General features: G+C 40.1%; 3 protein-coding genes across 4 annotated transcripts; all 3 read right to left on the minus strand.

Annotated features, from left to right (window-relative positions):
• Positions 1 to 272: 272 nt before the first annotated feature.
• On the minus strand, positions 273 to 10259 carry ctdspl2a (CTD (carboxy-terminal domain, RNA polymerase II, polypeptide A) small phosphatase like 2a). The gene is made up of 13 exons (XM_083973578.1): positions 9944 to 10259; positions 8241 to 8452; positions 7429 to 7564; positions 6857 to 7003; positions 6508 to 6735; positions 5672 to 5765; positions 5020 to 5131; positions 4824 to 4910; positions 4671 to 4733; positions 4483 to 4562; positions 3166 to 3292; positions 2971 to 3066; positions 273 to 1504 (listed from the first exon to the last, which is right to left on the minus strand). Exons 2-13 carry the CDS (start codon positions 8427 to 8429, stop codon positions 1439 to 1441), a joined length of 1425 nt encoding a protein of 474 aa, XP_083829704.1. The 5' UTR covers positions 8430 to 8452; positions 9944 to 10259; the 3' UTR covers positions 273 to 1438.
• A 474-nt stretch (positions 10260 to 10733) lies between these two features.
• On the minus strand, positions 10734 to 15958 carry sqor (sulfide quinone oxidoreductase). 2 transcript variants are annotated; one of them, XM_083973585.1, is made up of 10 exons: positions 15805 to 15958; positions 14911 to 15118; positions 14659 to 14829; positions 14461 to 14514; positions 14169 to 14363; positions 13872 to 14081; positions 13598 to 13781; positions 12418 to 12485; positions 12122 to 12300; positions 10737 to 12035 (listed from the first exon to the last, which is right to left on the minus strand). In XM_083973585.1, the coding sequence occupies exons 2-10, from the start codon at positions 15109 to 15111 to the stop codon at positions 11978 to 11980; spliced, it is 1320 nt and encodes a 439-aa protein (XP_083829711.1). In that variant the 5' UTR covers positions 15112 to 15118; positions 15805 to 15958; the 3' UTR covers positions 10737 to 11977. The 2 variants fall into 2 exon arrangements, with proteins under 2 accessions (XP_083829712.1, XP_083829711.1); XM_083973586.1 differs by lacking the exon at positions 15805 to 15958 and having other exon boundaries at positions 10734 to 12035.
• A 2709-nt stretch (positions 15959 to 18667) lies between these two features.
• Positions 18668 to 25353, minus strand: LOC310987374 (sulfide:quinone oxidoreductase, mitochondrial-like). Its single transcript, XM_083973584.1, has 10 exons — positions 25239 to 25353; positions 23602 to 23809; positions 23306 to 23476; positions 23141 to 23194; positions 22849 to 23043; positions 22552 to 22761; positions 22175 to 22358; positions 20210 to 20277; positions 19913 to 20091; positions 18668 to 19817 (listed from the first exon to the last, which is right to left on the minus strand). The coding sequence occupies exons 2-10, from the start codon at positions 23800 to 23802 to the stop codon at positions 19760 to 19762; spliced, it is 1320 nt and encodes a 439-aa protein (XP_083829710.1). The 5' UTR covers positions 23803 to 23809; positions 25239 to 25353; the 3' UTR covers positions 18668 to 19759.
• Positions 25354 to 25999: the final 646 nt, after the last annotated feature.

A 25999-nucleotide genomic window follows, 5' to 3' on the forward strand; every position in this document is an offset into this window, starting at 1 on the left:
TAAACCCTCAGAGGTTTTTCTTGCATGTTGACAAAGCAATTTGAACTCCACTTGTTTTGAAGGTGTCAATTAAATCATGTGGTGCTAGGAGCAAGGAAACATCTAGTTTGATGTCAACAAATTCAGGGTGCTGATGAAGACCATGCGATGTGATCAAAAGCTTAAAAAAAACTGAAAACATCTGATATTGATTCCAAGGTCCAGCTCATTTCACCATACCACTTTGTTTTACTGAACTACTACTAGAATAATTATAAGCATGAAGCTCAAAGTCATATAAAAATGTATTTATTTTCAAGGAAACCATTGAGTAACACTGAATACAACAGGAGTGATCATTCAATAGTCAATAAAACTTGTGACTCCTACATCATAAAGATCCCACATACAAGACGTCTTGGAAAACAAGATTTGAAAGCAAACATGTTGGCAATTTGCTGGTGCTACAATTTCAGTTTTTTTTCTCCCCACATAACAAATTGAGGTGATATCCACCTGTGTAGAAAAGTGACAAGATTTTACATCAACTTACAAAGGGCTGGATGTCAAAGTGCAAGATGCCTGAACCCCCCTCCCACACACCCACCTCCCCGACCACCCGTCACCAAAGAGGACGATCAAGGTATCGAAATCAGAAATGGACTTTCAAATACAAATCTCCAAAATTATTGTTCTGCCTTTATGGCTTTGTATTCAGTTGAGACCCTATTCTAGCTTACATGACATAGCTTTAAAATATTATTTCAGAAACATTTTCCTCCCAAAGATACATTTGTTTTAAAAACTGCACCTTATTACAGACAACTGCATGTAATGGAGTAAAGCATCACAGGAATAATGCAGGCATACAACAGAAAAGCAGCAGTTTATCAACTTCAAACAAAACACACTAACATTTTGTTGGTTTATAAAAGAAACCGAATCAAAGAATACATACTAAAATCTGAAGTGAAAATAAAATGACTTAAAAACCTTGAAGAAAAAAAATATGTACATATATTTACAAGTAAATAGAGTGAATATTATACAGGGTTTGACTGGCCGTTCAAGGTCAGACTGAAGCCAACAAGGTCCATGAAATCCAACACTGCATGACATTCAGTTTTGTCAATCCAAAATGGTTCCTAAGAGACAAAATACCTTCCAGGAGGCTGTTTTCAAGGTTGCACTAAAAAGAAGCGAGCGAAGTAAAGAACCTGCAGGTCCATTTATTCGGAGGCGGGCTCGAGTGCGCATGTATAAAAACATCCAGGGCTTTTTATCTCAAACCTAGCTTTCACTTTTTTTTGCATGATTTCAAAAATAATAATGATGATAGTAATGGCAATGTTGTTTGCAAACAGAAATCCACCAAATAGATCCTCAAAGGGGTCAGTTTTTTTTGTGTTTTTTTTTCCAGCCGTTGATACCATCTTGAACTGAGGTGGACGCCAGGTTATCAGTCTGGAGGGAGGAGGTCGTGCAAACGAAACCGTTCCCGGATGTGCGGTCTGACATCTTCATTCTGTCACAGAGAGGTAGGTCATTTTATTTCCAGGCGAATAAGACACAAGCAACATTATAAACAAGACCAATAACATGAAGAGAGTGAAAGAGTGATGAACTGATTTTTGACAACAGATTTGAAGCTCTGCAGTGTGGAGTTCTTACTTTTACTTTGTGAATGAAACTTTCCTGAACCGGACAGACCAGGCAGCTTTACATTTAAAGGGGCAATTTTAGGGGCCATGATAATGCTAATGATTAGTTCTCACAAAACACACGTACGTCTGTAATCATTAAAGCAGAAGTAAGCGTTATTTTTGTGTTAATATAAGTCTTAAATAGTTATATCTTCCAACAGCAATCACTTACATGGAGTGTTTGGACCGAAACACGGGTCTGTCAGTCACTCTGCTCTGCTCTGAGCCGAGGAGAAAACTTTTCTCATATCCTACAATTTTTATCCAATGAGGAGAGAGAACGGCATGCAGGGCTGTGTGTGCAGCCAAGGGATGCGCGTGAATGTGGCGACGTAGGGACGAGGACTGTTATGGTGCGTTCAAGGTAACTCGTAACTCGTGTTTTTCCGACCTGTGAAGTCGTACCAGTTCGATCTGGTACGACTTCACGGGTCGGAAGTTACGAGTGGCCGTTATAGTGACTTTCACCGGTAAAACAGGTCGGAAAAACATGAGTGGGTTGCCTGGAACGCTACAAAGTCGTAAGTTGTGACTTGAAGCTGTAATTTACGGTTTCAAAAGCCTGCCTGGAACGCGGCATTAGCCAAAACGACCGGATCGCTTACTTCTGCTTTAATTCACAACAGGTTTGTGTAGTAAAGAAACTCTGGTGAAATCGCAAAGTGTTTAGTTTAGGAATATAAAAAAGATTGTATGTGAGATCCAGTGTGTTACGTTCATCAGTTGGACTACATAGATACAGAATCCTCAAAAATGAATAATCAGTCTTCAGCATTTATCATTCAGGCCCTGCACTGTTAGTCCTCTTAGATCTGTGAGCTGAACATACTGGGATTCTTGTGGGGAACAGATATATTTGGGGGCTTTTAATGTCTTTGTTATGAAAGGAAAAAGTATAAGAGACAGGAAATCAGGGGAGAGCCACGAGTCAGATTCGAACCCAGGCCGCTGCAGGAAGGACTGGGGGCTATGCCGACACTGCCTGTGCTCTAGGCCAGGGGATGAGCCTCCGGAGCGTCTTGAAACATTTTCCAATGATATCCGTCATCAACGCTACATTTATACTTAATTCATTCTATGATCAATATTCATCTTTTAATTCATCACTGGTACAACCGCTCAACACTGATGATGTTTTTCCTCTGGTGTCAGTGGGACTGTTTGTATAATATTATAGGCACTAGACGTCCATGCATTGACCACAGAGGGAAGAGAAGTTGTAATATTCACGCCATCATATCTGATGTTAGGCTAACATGACAAAAGCCATAATTTTAAAAATACATACCAGCTCCACAAGATTCTCGAGGAAAGGAACAAGCTTTAGAAGCTCATTGTCATTTCTATCCACAAACCAGCTCTCTATAGGGATCCCATTGGAAAGCTGGAAAAGACAAAATCTCTGAGACTCAGAAACCCTGGGACTGTTACTGGTTAAAAATAAAAAGCTGTTTTGAATTGTTTTATTTGTTGGTTTACTAACCTGATAAGCAAAGGCTTGGGGTGAGTTGTCGATTATTATCGTCTTGGAAAGATCCCGTCCAAGAATGTTTAGGTCTTTAATGTAATTTCCTTGAACACACACACAGTGCTCACGAAATAGCCTATGTCTGTAAAACACAGAGATTATTTCTCAGTTAGAACATATAACAATACAATTTCAAGTTACCATGACAGACTCCTAACTAACAACAAGGAAACAAGAAAATTAGGTTCTAGTGTGGAGTGTGGGATTTCACAATGACACCTTTAATAAAAAAAAAACTGTGTGCCAATAGTCAGGCACAATAAAGCATTAATCCCATAGCAGATGTCTGCTCTTTATGTGCAAAACAGGTTTGTGCCTCCATCCGTCGATTTTATCATATAAATTCATATATCAAAGATCTCAACAACATATATGTAAGCAGTGTGGGAGACCAGATCAGAAAACATAAATGTGCAGGAAGGAGGAACAGAAACGTCACTGGGTGTCAGGTAGTTTGGGTGCAAACACATTCTCCTTTCTTTATCTGTCATACTTTCTAAGGAAGAGAAAAGGCGCAGCCTTCTCTGTTGATCTGACGAGGCCGAGTGTAGCACCTCACTAGTCAGCTTTAATGGTTGACTGACAGGTCAATCACCTTGGCTTTCAGGTCGTTGTACATCTGTTAAATCTATAGTGACCTTTAGATTTCATCTTCTCATCACCACAGCTAACTCAGCAGAGTGTTTTAAATACCACAAAGAAAGCTATTTAAAATACGCGGTCATGCTAGTATGAAAGGCATTAATGGGAACCAGTGTGAACCAGATGGCCTCGCCTTATTTAACAAGTACATAGATTTATTGATATTAATATCCCATTTTAATTCATACCTCCCAGCTTTATAGCAGTGTAATTTCTATTATCGTTATTAATGAATCATTTAACACAGTCTATGCCTGGAATAGCAGCGGTAATGAATGAATAGATGAATGTAAGGAAGGAATAGCCAATCAAAATATAATAATAAATCGTGAAGTTAAATTAATTTTACGTGACTAAAAAGAAACACTATTACTACAGGTTCGATTTTCAAGCCATGTTTTGCTGGAAATACCATTGAAATGCTGCACGAATAACATGCCAGAGTACAGAGAAACCATTTCATATCTTTTCAAATATATTTTTTATTATATATTTATGGTCCTTTTTTTAAAGGGGAATTGAAATCAATGCTTTTGAAGAGTTTTGTTCCTGTGACCTCGATGTTACAAAGCATGCAGAGTGAACATCAAAATAATCTGTTAGACAAACTGCTTCAGAGTTTTCACTGACCTGACCAACTGTTTTTTCGGATCCAGGATGTTGAGCAACTTGTCAGCATAGACTTTCTTTGAAGCCGTGAAGAGAATAATCTGAAATTTTAATGGATAGCAAAAAGACATGAGTAGTAAATCATTAATCAAATTCAGTCAGACTAAATAAACACTGTCTGCAGTGTCCTGGTCATAAAGACAACTCACCTCATACATTTGAGACATGCGTTCAAGAAATTCGCGGAAAAAGGGCCTCAACCGCACATACACCTTCAGATTGAAAAAAAAAAAATCTAATTTAATCAGAGCACGAGAAAATGGAAACTGTTCAATTACAGAGTGACCTTCAACAGTTGGTACCTGGTATATTACATCTTGAAAGAGCACAGGGAATGTCAGGGCTGCGTCTTCTAGCTCGTTCAGACTACAGTGAACCAGAGTTTCATCCTGAGAAACAGAAGAAGAGGAAAACATCAGCATGAACACACAGCACAAACACAATGAGGTCAAATTACTTTAAATATCGAACATGACCAGGTAACCACCCACTGCTTACCAGATCTAAGACGAGAGAAAACTCTGGTGTGCTGCGCGTTTTCAAAGGTAACGCTGGTTTGCGCGTTAACTGCTCTTCTGTCAGCGGAGGCACATGCTTGATGAAGAAGTACCTTAAAACATGAGAAGATCCTCATTTAACTGAACTAACAGGGACTGTCACAACACAGGGGAACACTTTTAGAGCAACCAACTTCATGAGACATTAAGGTAAGAAATTAAATGTCAGTACCACAGGGCTGAATAGATCCAAAGAACTAACATCATCTTCTCACATGTGTTAATTAACCGAACTGTGAAACAATAGGTGGGGTCCTACGTAGTACAGCAGTGGTGTAAACATGGTGTCAGAAAGTGATGACAGTTTTATGCTGCCATCTAGTGGCTGAGAGTTTCTCATGACACCGGATGCTGTTTGCTCACTGATACACAATGTCACCTTGGATGTGACTCCGAGTGGAACCAGACCACACATCTGATCACAGTTCAGGCTGCTAAAAGCACAGTTTTAGTTTTAACTCTAAGATCAAGGCCAACACTTATTCACAGATGCCTCCGAGTGGAGCAAATGTTACTGAACTGCTGATTTTTATCATTATTTCACTGACAAATGGCGACAATCATCACTGTCGAGATAATGTCGTTCTACTTACGGATCAAAAACTTCCCAGTCCTCATCGTAAGAGGTTTCTGGAGGAGCTGAGGGTAGTGCGTGTGGGTAACTGCCGTCTGGCACACAACCAGGAGCTGATGAGGACAAAATGGTGAGAAATTAGTTCAAATGGTCCATGTCTGAGTAACAATGAACCAAAGCCACAAGGACATATCCAGACTAGCCACAAGTACACAAGCCCCTGTCATTTCTCTCAATAATATCTGAAAACATTAACCATGTTCCTAGGGTACTTATGTCATCCATATCACAATGCAATACTATTACATTCACTCATTTCTGTAGTCGTTTTTCTATCTTTTTTATCTGTGATGTTTAAAAACGTTCACTGTTCAGTCCAGTTCTGTTGCTGCTACTGTCAAGCTGTTGTATTATCTGCAATGCTCTTTGTTGAAGGTCACTGAACGAGTACCACCCTCAGCCGAACCGATTAAGTGAAGGTTCCCTTTTGAGGCTGTTATTCTCTTCATTACAAATTTTAGTGAGATTTTGAATAAAGTTTTCCTCCTTGAAAAAAAGAAGAATTTCTCTTTCAATTAGGCTCTCTATTGATGATTATGAAGCAGATCTTGATTGTTATGTACGTTGGATCTAAAAACTGGTAGCTGGGTCCATGTAATGATAACTCTCTTCACTCAGTCTTTGAACCTGCTGCTGATACGGAAAATAAAAGTGAGTGCAATTTGTGACAGGGCCCAAATGATGCCAGAGTACTGACACATAGATTATCAGTCACATAAACTGTCCTGGCCTACGCTTACGTCGACAAAAAATCCCAAATTACAAATCGGAGGCTCAATGTGAGAGTGGCCGTACCTGTTAATGGTGGCATGTCGGTTTCAGTCACAATCTCCCCTTCTTCTATGGATGTATCGGAGGTAATCTGAAGCCTCTGTGGCAACACTGGGTCGGTGTGACATGGAGTGATGCCCTCTGTGGACGTGAGAGTGCTGCTCGGTATTTCTTCTGCCTGCTCAATGTCCAGCTGTTTCATGATTTCCTCTGCCTCCATCGCTTGGCCAGGAGAGTCTGAACCAGGAGTGGCTGGAAAGAGGGAAGACAACAGAGAGAGGTAGGTACAGTTTGGTCTCTGTTGGACTTTTTAAAAGGTAATGTTAAATGATAAGACATTTTCAGACAAACATTTGAGCCCCCTTTGATTTACCAGTTTTAGTTGCTGGTGAGAAAAAGTTGAAGACTGGAGAGAAGATGGTTCCAAGCAGGGTGGTGCGGGGTGGGCTGCTTGCTGCCTCAACGGGAGGGTCTAGTTTACCGTTTGGTTTCATGGGTTTACTGTTGCAGGTCATTGTGTCTAAAGAAAGATAACATCTATTTAATAACAGCCCTAAAAACAAAATAACTGTCTAGTTAATGATAATAATCAATTGTGATACATTTTATCCATAGGCACTGTCCAAGGCATTCAATAGCACCTTACAACCCACAGTAAACAATAAAATAACAAGTACAATGGATTAATAGAAAATACATTTGAATAAATATTGTTGCATGAAACAATGAAACAGGTAGCCACAGGTAGGCAGGAAATACAGTGAGATTAATAGAAGGAGATCTGAGAGTGCAGGTAGGTTTATGGATTAAATCTGAAAAATATGGAAGTGCCATATTGTGAAGTGATAAAGTGAGAAGCAGGAGTTGTCTGCATATGGTGTCTGTACTAGTAACTGTGCATCATCAACATGAACCATTAACCACTCCCTACTAGGACTGAGGTACCTTTATTTGGAGTTTTCCGGCAAACTCTGGAGACTGATTTGTTGGAAAGGCCTCTAGTCTGTGGTGTTGAAGTAATTAGATCGCTATCCGAATTACAATCAATGCGACTCCTTTTGGCGGGGATGTCCTGCTCCACCTATGGGGGGTAGAAGAACAAATCAAGGCTACAACAGCGCTTCACACAGTTTCAAGTTTCCAGCTAATCTTTCCTTCTTTCAGTCTAAAAAAAGAGTAATTTTAGAGTCGAAACGAAATCATTTCATTAGTTTATCACCAGAATGTTAATCAGCAATAATTGTCAAGCAGCTGTGGCATGGTTTTTCATATTTCATTTTACACTAAACATAGCTTAGACATGTTGACAGACAGGAAGGAAATCATTATTTTGTGTTTTAGTTGGAAAGTGTCAAGAAAATATGACTGCGTTTGCCAGTAGTAAGACTTAACGAGACCTTTAAGTGAAGTGATGAGGTCTGATCTAGTTTTGAACTATGAAATACTTCCTGCTGTTAATAAAATAAGAATACAGTACACGGTTTTACCACTTCATCATTACCACGTGAAACCGCTGCCAGAATAAATATGAGGAAGTTCACAGAAAAAGGCTAGAGCGGGACACAATGTTGCTTGTGTTGAGACTTTCTCTTAGGAAAAAAAAAAACACTACTCACTATTATGTGACTCACCGTTTCAGATTATTGGCTCAAATGTAGCGGAGGCTACAAAAACCTTGTTCTTACAGTGTATTACCACGTTACAGCAACAAAAACAAGATTGTAAAAGAGCAGCTGTGTATCGTGACGTACACCCACCTTGACAGCATTTCCACGGATGAATTTCTTTATCGTGGAGAACAGGCCTGTTTCATTCTTCTGCATTTTGCCACGACCTCTCACAGGGGAGGGCTCCACTTCACAGTATTTCCGTTTGGCCTGGGATTGGTGGGTTCGACGGCCTAAGTTTGGCTGCTGAGGAGCTTTACGCACTCTCAGCCTCATCATGCGCCACTGTCACATAGAAACATCTGACAAAGGGAGAAAAAATAAGTTTTTGATACTTTACTTAACAAAAACACTGAGGTTCAATTCCCCGTCCTAATACCACAGATTGCTATATCAAGAATGAAGAGGCTGATTTATCCACCCACATGCAAGCAATAAAATTTGACAGACATTTCATTTTCAGTGTACAATCTAATGCAATTCAAACTTCTGTGTGGAAGTCAACTTTATGATGCCTTCAATGTCCTGTTTTTGTTGAACCTGTCATTGAGGTGTCAATTAGATGTTTCTGCACTGAGGTGGTGGCACTACACTGTGTCTACGTATTTCTAATATTGTGCCCCTGAGGTAGATAAGATAAGATTTTCTGTGAGTTTAAGTGAAATTCACCAGTAAACTAAGGGGAATCTAAACTAATCAATAAATATGACTTCTTTCTACATTTAATTATTTACAGACAAAATAACCTTGGTAACCGTGGACAGATGAGCTGGTATGTAATGTATGTATGTGTATGTATGTAATAACAACGAAAGCAACGCCGTTGCCCTAGTACATTCACTTAGATTAATGAAGAGAGACAGTCTGGACATGGGGGTCAACCCATCAGCTATGTTCAAATTGTGTTATCCTGTTCAGCTATGTTCAAATTGTGTTATCCTGTTTTTTGAGAATGAGACATTCAAAGTTTCGGGGGAAGTTTCCATCAAAATGAAATGCACGTCAGACAGACCGGCCAGCAGAGTGGGCGGTGTAAGTTACGTGATAAACATTGATGGTAACCGGGGATGTGAAGCCTTTAATGTGCTACAATTTACCTGCTGTTCATCACAAATGGTTTCTGAGTTAATATGTGTTCAATAATGCTGCTAGTTAACAAGCTAATCGTTTTGAAGTTGGACCCGATAACCTCACAGCACCGCCGACTATCGTTATATAACATCGGACCGGCTGCATTAACACCAACGACGTCAGCTAGCGCTAGTAATAATAGCCAGCTGCTGTTATTTAGCACACTGGCCCAGCGTACAGCTGCCACAGCTCTGATGCTGGTGTCCCGGGCATCTAAGGACACGACTGTTGTGTTTGTGTGGCCATTACTGACGCTTGTATCTACTGTCACTTTGAATTATTCGTACCGTAAACCTGATATTGTCAGTGGGCTCCGTGGCTAAAGTTAGCACCCGCGGCTACAGTTTGCTTTAAAGCTAACAAAAAAACGCCAATGGCAGCAAAAGCAAAGCCGTGACACTATTCGCTTTAATTGCCACAGCACGGCTCACGTGTATCCCCGTTTAAATTTTCATGTTTAACCCTCAAACTATCCAAAAATGCCACGGTAAAATGAAGCTAAATAAGAGCTAGCGGCGCTCCGGCTGTATTTTGTTCGCCTCCGTAGCTGTCTTCAGCCATTTAGACTACGCCCCCTTCGCTGGCTAGCATTAGCCCGCTAGCTACCAGCGAGGGGGACAAACCTTTTTTTTGTTTACATGTTGACGTTGTTTGCTTCTTACCGATGATCGGGGGAGCTCTTCAAAACCTGCCGCAGCGTTGTCAGCTCTCGGCCACGACCGTGGCGGCCACCGACAGAGGTGGGGCCGTGGTTGTCGCTGCCAGCCGTGTCTTGTTGCTCGGTGGCTAGTCACAGAACAACCATGTCTGCGGACGCCATTTCCCGCCTCAGCACAAACAGAACGTTGGCGGAGCGCAGGAGAATGCGACACACACGTAGAGGGGAACCAACGTGGCGGAGCGCGGAGTCAACAGGAAAATGGCTATGGTGTGTATGTGCGTGTGTGTACGTGTGTGTGTTTATGTGAATGTGTGCAGTTAGACTGAGGCTCACAAATGTATTTTTAACACATCACTACAGCAGCCATGCTTTTAAATTTAAACAATAGTTTCCGGTCAGAGGGAACAGAGTTTTAAGCCCTTAGGGAAACTTTTACTTGAGAGACTGGATCAGCTGATGTGATCATGAACTACTACATTGTTGTGAAACAGGTGGTGGACACAAAACACAAAGCTACACAGAAACAAACTGAATATTCATTCAGTAAAAAGCCCAGTTTAAACTCATGCCTCACTGAAAGAGTCTCAGAAACAAATGCAACTGCATTGTTTTACAACAAACATAACTGACATTACCATGCTCAATTAGACAAATCAAATTGATTTTCACCTGTGACACTGTGAATGTGACCCAATTAACTGACCACTGGATAATTAATTATCTCTTCATTGGTGCTGCTAATTCCTCAAGTCAAAGTCAAAGTCATCAACAGGAAAACATCCAGTAAAAATTATGTATTTGTTCATACACAACATGTAAATATGTTCCCAGTTTGCATGAATAAATTGGTAATATCAACCCGACTTCTGCCTCAAAGACAGGACAGAGACATAATTAGCAGCCTACAACCTTCTATACATTGCTTTTGAAGCAGCCTTTTCCACTTCTGCTGTAGAAAAGGAGCTGAACACAAATTTCTAACACAAAATTTAATTGAGTATATTTTTATGATTTTTTAGCGACAACTCCAGCTTTTACTTCAATATCATCATTCTGATAGTAGTGTACACAATCATTTAATGATTAAAGCGTAACGAACTATGAGGTAAGCATTGATTGTATAAAATGGTTATGATTCTTTTTAGCACTGATAGAAAAATAATCAGTATTTACAAAACACTATATCTGACATTCATGTTTACAAATATAAAAAAAGAAATGCATTAATTTGCATGTTAAACATCAACCTTTTCCAATTACAACATCACATTACCAAATGTTTGGTAGCAGATATGATTAACTAAAAAAAACAGATGGGATGTTTTAGATTTTAAACAGATGAAACACACCTGAAGACAATTAAAACTATGAAATGGTTATCTGTATAGCCTACATAGTGACTTCTGACTGATAATAAGCCTCACAGCCGTAGAGTTTTACTTGTCTCCCATATTTTACAAACGTTACGGTCAACAATGCGCTTCGCTCCTGTTCACAAGAAGGGCAATATGGTTAGTTCAGCGGATGAGCCTGGCCTGTGGGGAATGTATACTAGAGAGCTGTTAATAAAAGCAAGAGAGCAACAAATCAAACCTTGCGGTGAGGTTTTTAGTGAAATCTAATGGCTTCGAAAAGTCCACTGCAACACCTGGAGTTGTGAATCAATAAGAATATGCTATAACAACATCTCTGGCTATAATCTCTTGTTCGGCTCCTATAAAAATAAAATATCTGGTTGAATAACGGGGTTGATGAAAGCAGCAAGATCTTACATTCAATTTGACAAAAGAAACAAAACTGTACTTACAATTAGCTGAAGAACTGATTCTGTTCACTGCACTACAAGCAACTCTCAGTGACTCATTTAATTCCACAGTAATATCAAAAGCTACACTGAATGTAGCTTTATGGATCTCGTCATTTTAAGTTTTACCTATAAGTTGATCCAACTTGTAATTTAGTTTTAATGTTCATGAATTTTAAGTGCTATTTTCACCCATAAAGTTTAGAAAATGGAGCTTAATTCAGTGAGCTTTCATTTCATGCCAAGATGAAAGAGTTTCCTGTATGGTCCCGGTCCACCCCACAGGCCCCTGGGAAAGAAAAACATGTGGGAAATGTTGAGGCATGACTTATTACTACAAACAACTGACATGTCATTAAGTAACCATATGCGTACCTGAGAAGCCCATGCCAATAGAGATGAGGCATTACATCAGCTTTCATGTGGTACATTATTCTTCTCTCTTTGGCTTGGTTGATGGGGAACGTCTCCAGTGGTTGTCCATTATAGTCAAACTCTGCCAGAATTACTGTGTTGTAGCTTGTAACCAGTGGACAGGAAGTGTAGCCATCATACTGTAAAGCAAGGAAATTACTGATAAGGTATTTGTACATATTGCAACAGAGGTAATTCCAACAGAGAAGTTGTAACGTCAGATAGATGAATCATCATTGATTTGTGTGACAACTAACCTTTTTATCTGGCTTCTCATTTTTCAGTACTTTGCTGATGGTTCTGTTCAAAATGGCAGTCTGCGCAGCTAAAAACAAGAAAACAGATTTGTTTCCCCCCCATAAATGTATGCATTCTTTTTTAAGGAAGTGATAGAAGTTAAATTCTGGGGACAGATGCTCTATGGGCTGCATTTATAATTACACACCCAAAAGAAAAACTATGATTCTTAACATCATGCCATTTGTGGGTTAAATAATGTGAAATGTGATGTTCTCTGGTGGAGCCATACAAAGCCATACTTCGCTTTAAATGAGAAGAAGTCTCAAGGAGGGTCATTAAGGAAGTAGAACAAGGGCAGAGAGAAATTCACTGCTAGACAAACATTTTTCTGCCTCAGCTACTTTAAGCTCAATGTTAACAAGACAAACTTTGTTAGCACTTAATGAGCATGTTAACTAGATGACATCAATTCATAAATATTCACACTTTTAGTATGTGAACACACTAACATGTTAAACAACTATGCTAGCTTTGAATTTAAAGTAATTAATACTGAATTAGGAATTATTACTGTACACTGACTAACGTGGCTAAAAGTAAAAAAATCAGCAATTACTATCAGTGCCCATCGTGTTAAGTATGACATACCTCATGTTCACAGTCACACACTGAATGTAAACATGGCTTAATTATTGACAGCACTTGCAAGTGCAGTGCAGCAAGTGCAGTTGGACTGCAAGTGCAAGTGGCACTTGCAAGTGCTGCTTTACAACTACTCATCATCATCATCACTGATGCCAAGTTGGCAGGAACCTCCCCATCATATAGTCAACAGTTAACAAAGAGGGAACGGCAATACCACAGGAAATTAACTGGACAGCTTGTGCCTGAAATCACTCATTCATTCCCTAGCTACTCAGGCACTATCCAGGGAAGTATATGTGTGGAACGATATGGTAAACTCATAAGTAAAATTATTATTTTGGACACAACTCGGGTGAATTAAGTAATGGTTAAATAATGGTAGAACCTGTCAGATACTACTCAGCCTTTATAGGGTGTGTTAGGATTTTATTGTCTTGTGTAAATAGGTTCTTGTGCAATACACCTACTTTCAAATTACAGAAGGAACAAGCATAAAACTGTATGAATGCCAGTCTGCAATATTGAGATGATGCAATGACAATGGCCACTTACCGACTGCAGCACCAGTTTTTGCTGTGGGCAGATTGGTACAGTCTCCAATCCCAAACACATTTGGATACCTCTTGTGCTGGAGATTGTCTTTGTCGACATCCAACCAGCCAGCCTCATCAGCCAGTGGACTGCCTTTGATCACCAAATTAGGTCCCATTGGTGGTGTGACATGAAGCATTTCATACTGATGGAGAAAAACAGTGGTGTTTAAGAGTTGTTCAATTATAGTGCAGTTAGTATAGTAAATATTATGTAGGATAGACTATTGAGTTACCTCAATCACATTGGTTTCGCCTGGTTTGTCAAGATTTTCAAAAACAGCTTCTTGCTTGTCCGCCCGCACTTCAATCAGATTTTGCCTCAGATTCACGTTTAGATCACGTTGTTTCACAATATCCCATAGTGACTCAGCATATTTCTTGATCCCAAAGAGCACAGGTAGGGATGTGTTGTATATTATATTGGCCCTCTCCCTCTTTCCTGTCTTGGTTGTAAACATAAAAATTGATTACTTTAATCCTAAAAGTTTCAGATTGTACAACATTATCGCCACACCCCAAAGCTGAAGTACCTTTCTCAAAAAGGCATCTGATAGGTACATGATCTTCTGTGGAGCTCCAGCACATTTCACAGGAGTATTAGGGAAAGTGAACACAGCGTTGCCCTCTTTGAAGTTCTGCAGTGCTTTCCATGTTTTCTCCACAGTTTGGACTGAGTAGTTGGACCCAATATTTGGATGTTCAAACCCCTCTGGCAGTCCTTTGATCTATGTTTAAGAAGAGTGTTAGTTTCTTTAGATATAATTACAGCTGTGCTTGCCTTGTATACAGCAGCAGAGCCAACAGAGCAAAGCATTACTTTACCTTCTCGTAATGGAGTTGTAATCCGAGAGCCACAATCAAATACTCATAGGTGATCTGTAATGTGAAATAAAGGGCTAGATGAACAGTTTCAACTTCATCAGTGAACTATCTAAGATTATCGTTAAATGATTGTCATTAAGTGATTTTATAACCTCAATAAACACACAGTCCGATAATAGTTTCCTAGAGCAAACATACTTCAGTCCCATCGTCTGTGCGAACAGTGTTTTTGTCTGGGTTTATTTCCTGAACTTTAGATTTCACCCACTTGACTCCTGAGGGCATTACACTTGCAGTGGGGCGACCTGATGAGGCTACAGTTTTTGCACCAGCACCAACCAGAGTCCATATTGGCTGATAGTAGTGCATCTGAAAAAATGAAAGGAAAATGTGAAAAGGCAGTTTCTATAAGAGCAGTCAAATAATGTTCAAAAACTAGTGGATCCTTGCCTCACTGGGCTCCACAACAGCGACGTTCTCAGCTCCCATCATCCTTTTCATTCTGGCGCTCATTGAAATGCCCCCACTTCCTCCTCCAAGCACCAGCATTTTGTAATGCTGTTTGGCAGAGGCACAGCTGCTTGTGTGAAGATCAGAGATAGCCATGCCCCTGGGTTGGTAGCACTGTCTCAGACGACGCAGTGCAGCCATTCTGTGTCTGAATAAGGACAAATGAACATTTTGATTAACAATAAATCACATATGTTGTCTGGGATTAATGCAACAAACTTTACTTCCCCTTTTTATTGCTCTTCATACACTTAAGCCATCAGAGGTAGAGAATAATTAGCTGTAGCCTACTTTAAATATGGATTAGACATACAATTTTACATTCACCTCGATATCTAGGCTAGTTGTCATGTGGAGAACAATATGATCATGAGTTTCATTTTGGCTCAGCCAGCCCACAGCTACTGTAACCAAAACCGCCCCACCTGAACAAACACCACAGAATTAAGGAGAGATAATTTTAAACAAGTTTTTTTCAATCGAAAAATGTGATACTTAGGTTCCATAGGTCAAAACAGTTCATAGCAGTGGTCCAATATGAACTGTTTTGACCTATGGATCCTAAGCTTCTTCTCAGTCTTTATTATCGTATATGAGCAGTTTTTATTAGCCGCAGCACAGATAACCTACATATGTGGCGACACAGGTTTCTTTTATTGAGGTTGTTTACTCCTAATTTCGTGAAGCCTCGTGTAGGCTGAAGCGTCGCTGCTGCTGCTGCTGCTGCATGCTGCGCAACCAACTGACTGCGTCTCCATTTCTACAGGCGTAGTCCTGAAAACATGACATTCAGGTACAGTTCGGCACTGAGGAGGTGGACCTGTAAATACTTACCTCGACCAGCACCACTCTTCGTTTCCCTGAGTTTCGCTATATCCCCGAATGACCCAGAATAAGAAGTCCACCCCGCTTTCTACCAGCTGTGACAGCAGGACATGCAAGCCGTGTGAGAATAACCCTACGTGAACTTTTTACCTCTTCCCGGGACGGACGGACGGAGCTGTATCCGCCTCTACTTGTAGCCTTAAACCTTCGCCCCGCCCCGTCCATTATCCGACCAATGAACAGCCTCCATCATTGACGGGCAGTAAACTATTCTAGATTAAGTTCACTGGGATGTAGGAAAGTTCACAGTGTAGTTTTTGATATGTCCTTTTGAACTTTATAGTGGCTGTGTTTGCATCCCATCGTGTGCTGTCGCCTACCATAGATTATCACGTAGTCGTCCTCAAATACACTCACTGTCAAGCCGTTCGTAGTGCATTGAGTTATCTGGTTGTCCCAGCTCACGTGAATGCAGCACTTTTGTAAACAATGTAGCCTACAGTAGAATGTGATAACAGGAAAAGGTTTCTCCATACGACCAAATACGGTTTCTGTGTGTGCGCATGACTTCTCCTAGCTAGAGAGATGCATAAAGGAGAGGAAGTGGCTTATGAACACAGACAAAGATAAAGATTGTAGTTTTAAATTAGGCTATATTATCTAGGCTATATGATACTAGACCTATTGACCTTATGCTGGAACCATGGAAAACCTCATGAGCTGCAGCAAAATATGTTTCATTGTCGTGACTTTGCTGGACCAACAGTTGAATTTTTTCTTCTTCTTAAAGCAGATATCAGTGGAATGTTTTTGTTAATATAAGTCCTAAATAGTCCTATTTTCCGTCAGCAATCACTTACATGAAGTATTTCAGCCTAAACACGAGTCTCTCCGTCACTCTGCTCTGCTGTAACCCGAGGAGAAAATTTTCCTTGTGGGATACAAGTGTTATCCAATGAGGAGAGAGAACGGCATGAAGGGCTGTGTGTGCAGCCAAGGGATGCGCGTGAATGTGGTGACGTAGCACGAGGACCAATTGATGCCTGACAAGGGCGGGGGCTGCTAACTCATGGTGCGTTCAAAGAAACTCGTACTCTGTGTTTTTCCTTCCTGTGAAGTCATACCAGTTCGATCTGGTACGAGTTCACGGGTCGGAAGTTACGAGTGGCCGTTATAGGGAACTTTCACAGACAACAGGATGGTAAAAACACAAGCTACGGGTTACCTGGAACGCTACCAAGTCGTAGTTGTGACTTGAAGCTGTAACTTACGGTTTCAAAAGCCTGCCTTGAACGCAGCATTAGCCGAAACGGCCGTGAAGCTGATATCTGCTTTAAATGTAGTCTTGTTACATATAGCCTACTCCTGTATTAATTTGTGTAGCCTATAGATTACCTACACATACACAATATTGTTGTAAAATGAGCCACTGTGCCGTTAACAGAATACATGCTCCTTTGGAACCAATTTAATCCTTTTGTAATGGGAACATCAGGAAGTGCAGCTGAATGGTAGATATGGCTATGGACAAAAGCTTGTTGACATTGCAAATAATGTTCAGAGCACATTGCCTACACTGTAATCTGGTTTACAGTACTGGTGAAGTCCAACTGGTCAAGAAAGAAAACACTGAAAACAAGGAGCCCAATGGCAGTTTAGGTTATGCTTTGCAATTATTATCTGGCTTAAAAATCTGAGTCTGTTTCTTCATGCCAGTTTTATTGAGGGACCAAACTTATTGTGCTTATGATGATGCAGCTACAGAAATCATAAACTGCCCAACCCTGTCTGTATCCAGAGTTTGAGAGGTGTGTCTCACCAACCCTGTTTTAACCAGGTGTAGGCTAAGGCATTACCATTGCTGAGGAAACTATTGACTGTGGTTGTGCACAAACAAAGTCGAAGACACACTAAACGTACAGTGGAACTGCCATAACAACAGGCGTCCAATAATTATAGCTTCAGCTGCTCCTGAAATGGTGCAGTTAGCTGTTAGGGAAGTGAAGAGACTAAGCTTTTCAAACCCATTATTCAGTCACCTCCAACACATTCTTACTTTTGCTTAAAGACTTTATTCGAAGTTTATACAGTTAAAAATTGTATTGATTTTAATACATTAATTCACATTTCATACAATCTTCAGACATTTAAAAAAAATCTCAGTTCAAGTTGTATGTACGTTTCTTGTTGTTGAGGCAGCTTGAATTAGGCAACACGGTAATTCATAATCTGGGACTCAAAATTGTACTGTAAAATCAACATGCAGTGTACTGCGAGGATTATTAATGTGACATTAAAAAAGCACTTCATGTACTTCCTGTTTGGCCTGTTTTAAAAAGCATGGCCAAACATAATAATGATGGCCAAAGCATCACCTTGACGTGAGATGAAGTGAGTTGAAACGGTGGATGAAGTCTTTAGTTGTTGGGTAGAAAGGACAGGCTCAGACAGGCTTTTTTCTTATCAGAACCATGGACAAAGAGGTGTGTCAATCAACCATATTCAGATGTTGTGGTATATTCAGAGATGAGAGTTGACTCAATCTCCACAATTAACTCTCAGCAAGAAAATTAAGTAGGCTACCAAACTGCACTCCACTGTTTTTATAATTGAAAACAGTCTGTTTTTGAAGAGTATGACTTAGCTTTGTAATGTTATATGAAGCTCCTCTGGAATTTAGATTATAAGGACTGGGGATTGGTGAAATGATGAAATATAAATTCATATTTCATGTCTTAGCAGTGAGACTTTAATAGACCAATACATTTATATATAAAGTATTATGTGGGGCCATTATACCTGTCAAAGAGGCACCAACATGACCACTGCTGCATGATTTTAATTTATGTGTGCAATAATGACAAAGTGCTCCTTTATTTTCTTTTTCAAGTCAGTTTATTTAATAGTTCATCCACTTAGTATATTTACCACTTAAGACAACAAATAAAACTGACATTCAGTCCAATCTCTCGTGTCACATGGTCAAAAAACTGTAAGCACTCAGTCAGTTGGCAACATGCCTTGATTAAACAACACCCTTTGGCATTCCCTGATAGAAAGCAGTGCACCACTACTCCCTCATGTGGTCAAAGGTTTTATCAAACCAGAACAAAACATTGACCAGATTTTAACAAAAATGTCTCTCAAGCAGCCTTTTCCACTTCAGCTGTGCAGAAAAGGGGCTGAACACTATTGCTGATTCCTTAAGTCACAGTAGTAACCTGGTAAATAATGCTCTGTGGTTTTTCAACAACTTTTACTTCAATACCATAATTATGGTCGTAGTGTACACAGTCATTTAATGACTAAAGCATAATGAGCTCTGAAGTAAGCACTGACTGTATAAGGTCTTTCTCACTCTGATTCTGTTTAGCATTGATTTTGTGCGAGTTTCCATGTTAACTGTCAAACTTTTCAAAACACACAATCTCTTCAAAAATGTTTGCTAGAAGAAATGATTGTTTAAAAAAAATCACAAATGGGATGCTTTAATTTTTAAGATTGAATGTATGTGGAATGTATACCAGTGAGAAATAAAGCAAGAGACTGGCTAACTTCAGCTTGGCTGTGAGGTTTTGGAAAAATTGACAGGCTTCTAAAAGTGCACTGTTGCACCTAGAGTTGCGAATCAAAGTAGGCTATGCTACAATTTATTGTTTGGTTTCTATAAAAGTATAATTCCTCATTGAATAATGGATTTGATAAAAGCAGCGAGAGCATACATTCAATTTGCCCAAATCATTAATTCTCCATTTATAAGCAACACTAAGTGACTCCACAATGAGTCACTTAATTCCACATCAATATCAAAAGTTACATTGAATGTAGATTCAAATGGAATTTGACATATCAATTGTGAGTCTGTCCAACTTGTAACTGAAATTGATGTTCACACACATTTTGTGTGTTTTGTTTTCTTAAAGTTACTAAAAAGATATAATCTGCAAATTATATCTATCAAATTTCATTTCATGCCAAGATGAAGGAGTTTCCTGTATGGTCCCGGTCCACCCCACAGGCCCCTGACATTGGAGAAATAAAGAAACATGTATGATATGTTGAGAAATGACTCATTACTACAAACTACTAAAATGTTGTTAAGTATCTATATGCATACCTGAGAAGCCCATGCCAATAGAGCTGAGGCATTAAATCAGCTTTCATGTGGTACATTATTCTTCTCTCTTTGGCTTGGTTGATGGGGAACGTCTCCACTGGTTGTAAATTGTAGTCAAACTCTGCCAGAATTACTGTGTTGTAGCTTGTAACCAATGGACAGGAAGTGTAGCCGTCATACTGTAAAGCAAGGAAATCACTGATAATGTATTTGTACATTTTGCAACAGAGCTAAGCAGCAGAGAAGTTGTAATATTGTCAAACATATGAATCATCATTGATGTGTGTGACAACTAACCTTTTTATCTGGCTTCTCATTTTTCATTACTTTGCTGATGGTTCTGTTCAAGATAGCAGTCTGTGCAGCTAAAAACAAAACAAAACAAAAAATAGTTAAAGTTCTTTTCTGAAATGTTTGCATACATTTTTAAGGAGGTGACAAAGAATGAAAATAAAAATTGCAGATGTGTTAGCTGCTCCCCTGGGCTACAAAGTTAATTCCACATGAGTTGCTGCTGATTTGTCAGCTGCATGTGTATCCATAAAAACATCCCATTTCACCACATCCCAAAGGTGCTAGCTGTGAGGAGAGAGGATAGTCTTGAAAGCAGTGACAAACAATATGAACAAGATGGAGCATCTCATGGTGATCCTGATTTCCATCTTGCGCCACCCCATCATGAAAACTTCACAAAAGCAAACTTAATACAGTTTTATCTGCTTTTAACTATTTGTTCCTTCTGTAATTTGATGTATTGCTCAAGAACCGATTTACACAAGACTATAAAATCATCAACCACTCCATAGCTCGAGGTCCGAAGTTACCAACTGGGGACAGACTCCTTGCCCAGAGAAGTTAGGTGGATGATGTGGCTAGAATCATATATACAGACCCTCCATGTACAGCAAGGCTCCTAAAGCCAAATAAATTAGACAGCACGGGCAAGCATGAAGAACAAGCCATCAAAGTCTTGGAGCCTCTCGGTCCTTAATGAGTGAGGAATATAGTGTTGTGTTCACTGCAGAAGAGAGGTAACAAATGGAAATGGGGAGACTGAAGCAGCTGAGGCATGGTGAGGATCAGCAGCAGCCAGCTGTGGTGCAATCAGTTCACACTTTACCAGCACATAATGTGGCCACTGAAAGTCATCAACAGGCACTAAAGATGGACAACAGCGCTACTTTAGGAATTGGCATTGCCCTTTCCGCTGCTCTTCCAACTCGGGACTCTTAAGGCAGGAATGAATTGAAGCTTTAGATGCAGGTTTACCAAGCCATCAGTAGGTTGCAGCACAAAGACGAGCTGAGAAGAGTGCAAGAAAGCTGGTCAGTTTGGGGCTGGGGACAACACGGGCAGCTGCAGTTCTACTCTAAAGCCACAAGGGAGCAGAGGTAGACCATAGTTGTGGAGGAGGTCACACAGGTGCAACAGGGGAACTGTCCAGGCAGTGTCCCATGGGACAGGGAGAAGCATCTACACATTGGGAAACCACCATGACCAGCCCCTCTGCTGTACAGACACCTAGCACACTCTACAAGCACAGCTCAGCTTCCTGATAAGGGCAGCAGAGGAAGAGGCCAGCAGCAGGAAAAACTTCTCTGCGTATGCCTGAAAAGGCATGAGATATCCAGATCAACCTGGGCAAACCACTAGTCTTCCTGTTGGAGATCAAACAATTGACTCCCAGACCTGATATTGTGATGTAGTCCACAGCCATCAAGAAGGTCTTCATGATTTAACTCAGTGTCCCTTGGGAGGAAGGAGATACCAGCCGCAAACACGTTCAAGAGGAAGTTCTCAGAGCTAGCAGCAGAAAGCAGGGGGGGGTGGCTGGACAGCAACCATCCACCCAGTGGAAGTTGGTTATAGGGGCTTTGACAAAACATCAAAAACATCCAACTTCTGCCTGCAGTTGCTACATCTGGGTTGATGCTACAGAGGGTCATCAAATAGCAGGCAAAGGAAGCTGGGAAATTGAGCTACTGTGGCTACAGAGGAGCACAACAGGGTCAGCTGCAGAGGGTGGAGGGAGACCTCCCCAAAGTGACCACTGCACCTCCACTGGGAGATGTAGTCATTTGGGGGCCAAACATCAGTGAATGGTGGCACCAGCTGACTACCCTTCAGCTGACCCAGAGGGCACCAGGGGAGGTGTGACAAGCAATATGCTGACCGGGAATGATATCACCTGTACTGTGAGTACAACGATGCAACAGCAGTGTGTTGATGCACTGTCAGACTAATGACAGAATGATCACTTACCAACTGCAGCAGCAGTTCGGACTGTGGGCAGATTGGTACAGTCTCCAATCCCAAACACATTTGGATACCTCTTGTGCTGGAGATTGTCTTTGTCAAGATCCAACCAGCCAGCATCGTCGGCCAGTGGACTGCCTTTGATCACCAAATTAGGTCCCATTGGTGGTGTGACATGAAGCATTTCATACTGATGGAGAAAAGCAGTGAAGAGTTATTAACTGGTGTCTCTTTTCTTTTCCTGTCATATATTTAGCTATAGAGGGAGACAAAAATGTGTAGAGATATGAAGTCGTTCATACAATTTAGGCACAACAGACAAAAACCACAGTCAAATAAAGTACAATTGCATATTATTTATGTAGAATAGACTATTGAGTTACCTCAATCACATTGGTTTCGCCTGGTCTGTCAAGATTTTCAAAAACAGCTTCTTGCTTGTCCGCCCTCACTTCAATCAGATTTTGCCTCAGATTCACGTTTAGATCACGTTGTTTCACAATATCCCATAGTGAGTCAGCATATTTCTTGACCCCAAAGATAACAGGTAGGGATGTGTTGTATATTATATTGGCCTTCTCCCTCTTTCCTGTCTTGGTTGTAAACATAAAAATTGATTAATTAAATCCTAAAAGTTTCAGATTGTACAACATTATCGCCACACCCCAAAGCTGAGGTACCTTTCTCAAAAAGGCATCTGATAGGTACATGATCTTCTGTGGAGCTCCAGCACATTTCACAGGAGTATTAGGGAAAGTGAACACAGCGTTGCCCTCTTTGAAGTTCTGCAGTGCTTTCCATGTTTTCTCCACAGTTTGGACTGAGTAGTTGGACCCAATATTTGGATGTTCAAACCCCTCGGGCAGTCCTTTTATCTATGTTTAAGAAGAGTGTTAGTTTCTTTAGATATAATTGCAGCTGTGCTTGCCTTGTATACAGCAGGAGAGCCAACAGAGCAAAGCATTACTTTACCTTCTCGTAATGGAGTTGTAATCCGAGAGCCACAATCAAATACTCATAGGTGATCTGTAATGTGAAATAAAGGGCTAGATGAACAGTTTCAGCTTCATCAGTGAACTATCTAAGATTATCCCAATAAACACAAAGTCCGATAATAGTTTCCTAGAGCAAACATACTTCAGTCCCATCATCTGTGCGAACAGTGTTTTTGTCTGGGTTTATTTCCTGAACTTTAGATTTCACCCACTTGACTCCTGAGGGCATTACACTTGCAGTGGGGCGACCTGATGAGGCTACAGTTTTTGCACCAGCACCAACCAGAGTCCATATTGGCTGATAGTAGTGCATCTGAAAAAATGAAAGGAAAATGTGAAAAGGCAGTTTCTATAAGAGCAGTCGTGATAATGATACTACATGATGACATGGCAAAAGCAGGAATTGCAAATAATGTTCAAAAACTAGTGGATCCTTGCCTCACTGGGCTCCACAACAGCGACGTTCTCAGCTCCCATCATCCTTTTCATTCTGGCGCCCATTGAAATGCCCCCACATCCTCCTCCAAGCACCAGCATTTTGTAATGCTGTTTGGCAGAGGCACAGCCGCTTGTGTGAAGATCAGAGATAGCCATGCCCCTGGGTTGGTAGCACTGTCTCAGACGACGCAGTGCAGCCATTCTGTGTCTGAATAAGGACAAATGGACATTTTGATTAATAATAAATCAGATACAGTGTCTGCCTGGGCAATAAACTTTCTAATAATATATATATTTAAAATGGATTAGACATAGGATTTTATATTCACCTAAATGTCCAGTTATTTGTCACGTTATATTGAGAAAAATTAGATCATGAGTTTCATTGCCAGCCACAGCTACTGTAACAAGAGACCATCCCAGATAACATGGCCTGACAAAACACCGCAGGATATTAGTGGGAGCAAACTCATAACAGTGAACAGCTCTGTAACTTTTTTTGAACAAGCTGAATTACAAAAAAGAAGTTTTGGATTAATTAATTGATTAATTTTAATAAACAATTAGTCACAGAAAAAGAATGCCTTGAAAAAAAAAGAATGCTTGATGTAACCTTTGACCTGCTTCATTGAAACCGCTGTCACTCTCAGTTATCCTCATGTTATCCTAACAGGTGAGTATGCACCTGTGTCCAGGAGCATGCACATGTGGACTCTGTCATTTATGATATCCATGTTTGTGTTAAGTATTAATTACTTTGGCAGTGATGTTCACAAAGCAGCATCTGACTCATTCGTAAAGTACACAGATATTCTTGTGCCTATAGCCTTCCTGTTTTCCATCGCTGTTCGTTGCACGGTTGTGTCATATCATTTTATCATTTAAGTGTGAAAGTATAGGTTGCTGTTCATTTCAGTGTTTCTCAAACTGCAGTTTAAATTCTTGGTATGACTTTGTCATTAAAAACATACTTACTGTCAGATCAAGTTCACTGCTGCCGTTTTTAACTCACTGTGCAGCCAGCTAAGTTCACTGGACTCGCCTTGAAAATTAAACTGAATGCAGCAGTGTACACGGTAAATGATAATATTGACAGATGATTAATGGGGATTGATTTAATCTATACATGAATCATGCTGGTCAAAGAGTAACCTGTTCTGTCTACACATATGGTCTGTCAAAATGGGCAATACACTTATTCTCTACTCAATAGGTTATGTATAATGATCAACATATTTTGCAAATACACTTCAGACCATCAAGAATAACTGTGGTTAACGTTGAAAAGTTTCTTCTTTCATTACTACAGTTACAATGGGTTGCACATTTTATTAGCCTGTCACAAACAGTGTCTTCTCTCCAGGCTGAACAGGTTCTTTCCAGCCACCAAAGTTGACATTGAACTTTAAAATCTATTGTCTTAATTATGAATTGATTAACTAATCTGTCAAAATTCATTTGAATTGGAAATATCTAAATAGGCTATTGCAACAAAAAAATCATGTATGTGATTAATTTAAACTAATTTATCACAGAGAATGGCATTATTCAGATTTTGAATTTTGAATGACTGACAACATGACATTCACATACAATCTGAGACTATAACATGGAAGGAGATGGACCTAAATACTTACCCTATGTATTTAGACAAAAGCCTTTGACGACCCAGAATAACAAGTCCACCCTGGTTTCTATTAGCAGGGAAGGCAGATCTAGCACAGCCTGAGAGAAATATTAACCACGAGTTAACTTGTGGCCTGAGTTGGTGTACCTATCCGCTTAAACCCTTGTCCCTCCCCCTCCATTATTCAACCAATGAACAGCCTTCTTCATTCAGAGTTGACTGTACTGCTCTCAGGATTAAGTTTAGATGTGGCCTTTTGAACTTCAGTGGGTGTGTTTGGGTTCTGGCCTGTCTGCTGCCCCGTACTTTATCACATAGTCGGCCTGAAATAGCCTGCACTCACTGTCAAGTCAGTAGTGAAGCACTTTTGTAAACAATGTAGACTAGAGTGTGAATGAGTAATGTCCAACAGGAAAAAGGTTTCTCCTTAAACCACCAACACTGTTATGTGGCATTGGTGAGGTCCAACTGGACAATTGTAAAAAACAAACAAACAAAAAAACCATTTGAAAACTATTGTTAGTAAGGAGCTCAATGGTAGTTCACTTCATGCTCTGGGTTTTTTTTCCAGGTGTAAAGATTATCAGAGTAAGCCTATGGCTCTTCACGTCCATTTTACTAAGGGATGAAAAGTGCTGATTATAATGCAACTCTCTCCTCTTTATATTATTCAAGGCTCCATGAGGGAAATTACGACTGTGTTTTATGAAGTGAAGTTAATTCATTAATATTTTCCCCAGAAGTTAGCAAAAATGTGTCTATAATTTGGTA

Source organism: Trachurus trachurus, assembly GCF_905171665.1.
Source record: "Trachurus trachurus genome assembly, chromosome: 6".
Lineage (NCBI taxonomy): Eukaryota > Metazoa > Chordata > Actinopteri > Carangiformes > Carangidae > Trachurus > Trachurus trachurus.

What these genes read in the sequence shown, in the direction of transcription:
- ctdspl2a (XM_083973578.1), bottom strand. Translation starts at nt 8,429, where the DNA reads ATGATGAGGCTGAGAGTGCGTAAAGCTCCTCAGCAGCCAAACTTAGGC. An exon ending in TCCGTGGAAATGCTGTCAAG is followed by an intron (nt 7,565 to 8,240) that starts GTGGGTGTACGT and finishes TACCCCCCATAG; the next exon opens with GTGGAGCAGGACATCCCCGC. An exon ending in CCGAAAAAACAGTTGGTCAG is followed by an intron (nt 3,293 to 4,482) that starts GTCAGTGAAAAC and finishes TGTGTTTTACAG; the next exon opens with ACATAGGCTATTTCGTGAGC.
- LOC310987374 (XM_083973584.1), bottom strand. Translation starts at nt 23,802, where the DNA reads ATGGCTGCACTGCGTCGTCTGAGACAGTGCTACCAACCCAGGGGCATG. An exon ending in CAGATGCCTTTTTGAGAAAG is followed by an intron (nt 22,762 to 22,848) that starts GTACCTCAGCTT and finishes TTTACAACCAAG; the next exon opens with ACAGGAAAGAGGGAGAAGGC. An exon ending in ATGAGAAGCCAGATAAAAAG is followed by an intron (nt 20,092 to 20,209) that starts GTTAGTTGTCAC and finishes CTTGCTTTACAG; the next exon opens with TATGACGGCTACACTTCCTG.
- sqor (XM_083973586.1), bottom strand. Translation starts at nt 15,111, where the DNA reads ATGGCTGCACTGCGTCGTCTGAGACAGTGCTACCAACCCAGGGGCATG. An exon ending in CTGTTGTGGAGCCCAGTGAG is followed by an intron (nt 14,830 to 14,910) that starts GCAAGGATCCAC and finishes TCATTTTTTCAG; the next exon opens with ATGCACTACTATCAGCCAAT. An exon ending in GCGAAACCAATGTGATTGAG is followed by an intron (nt 13,782 to 13,871) that starts GTAACTCAATAG and finishes TTTCTCCATCAG; the next exon opens with TATGAAATGCTTCATGTCAC.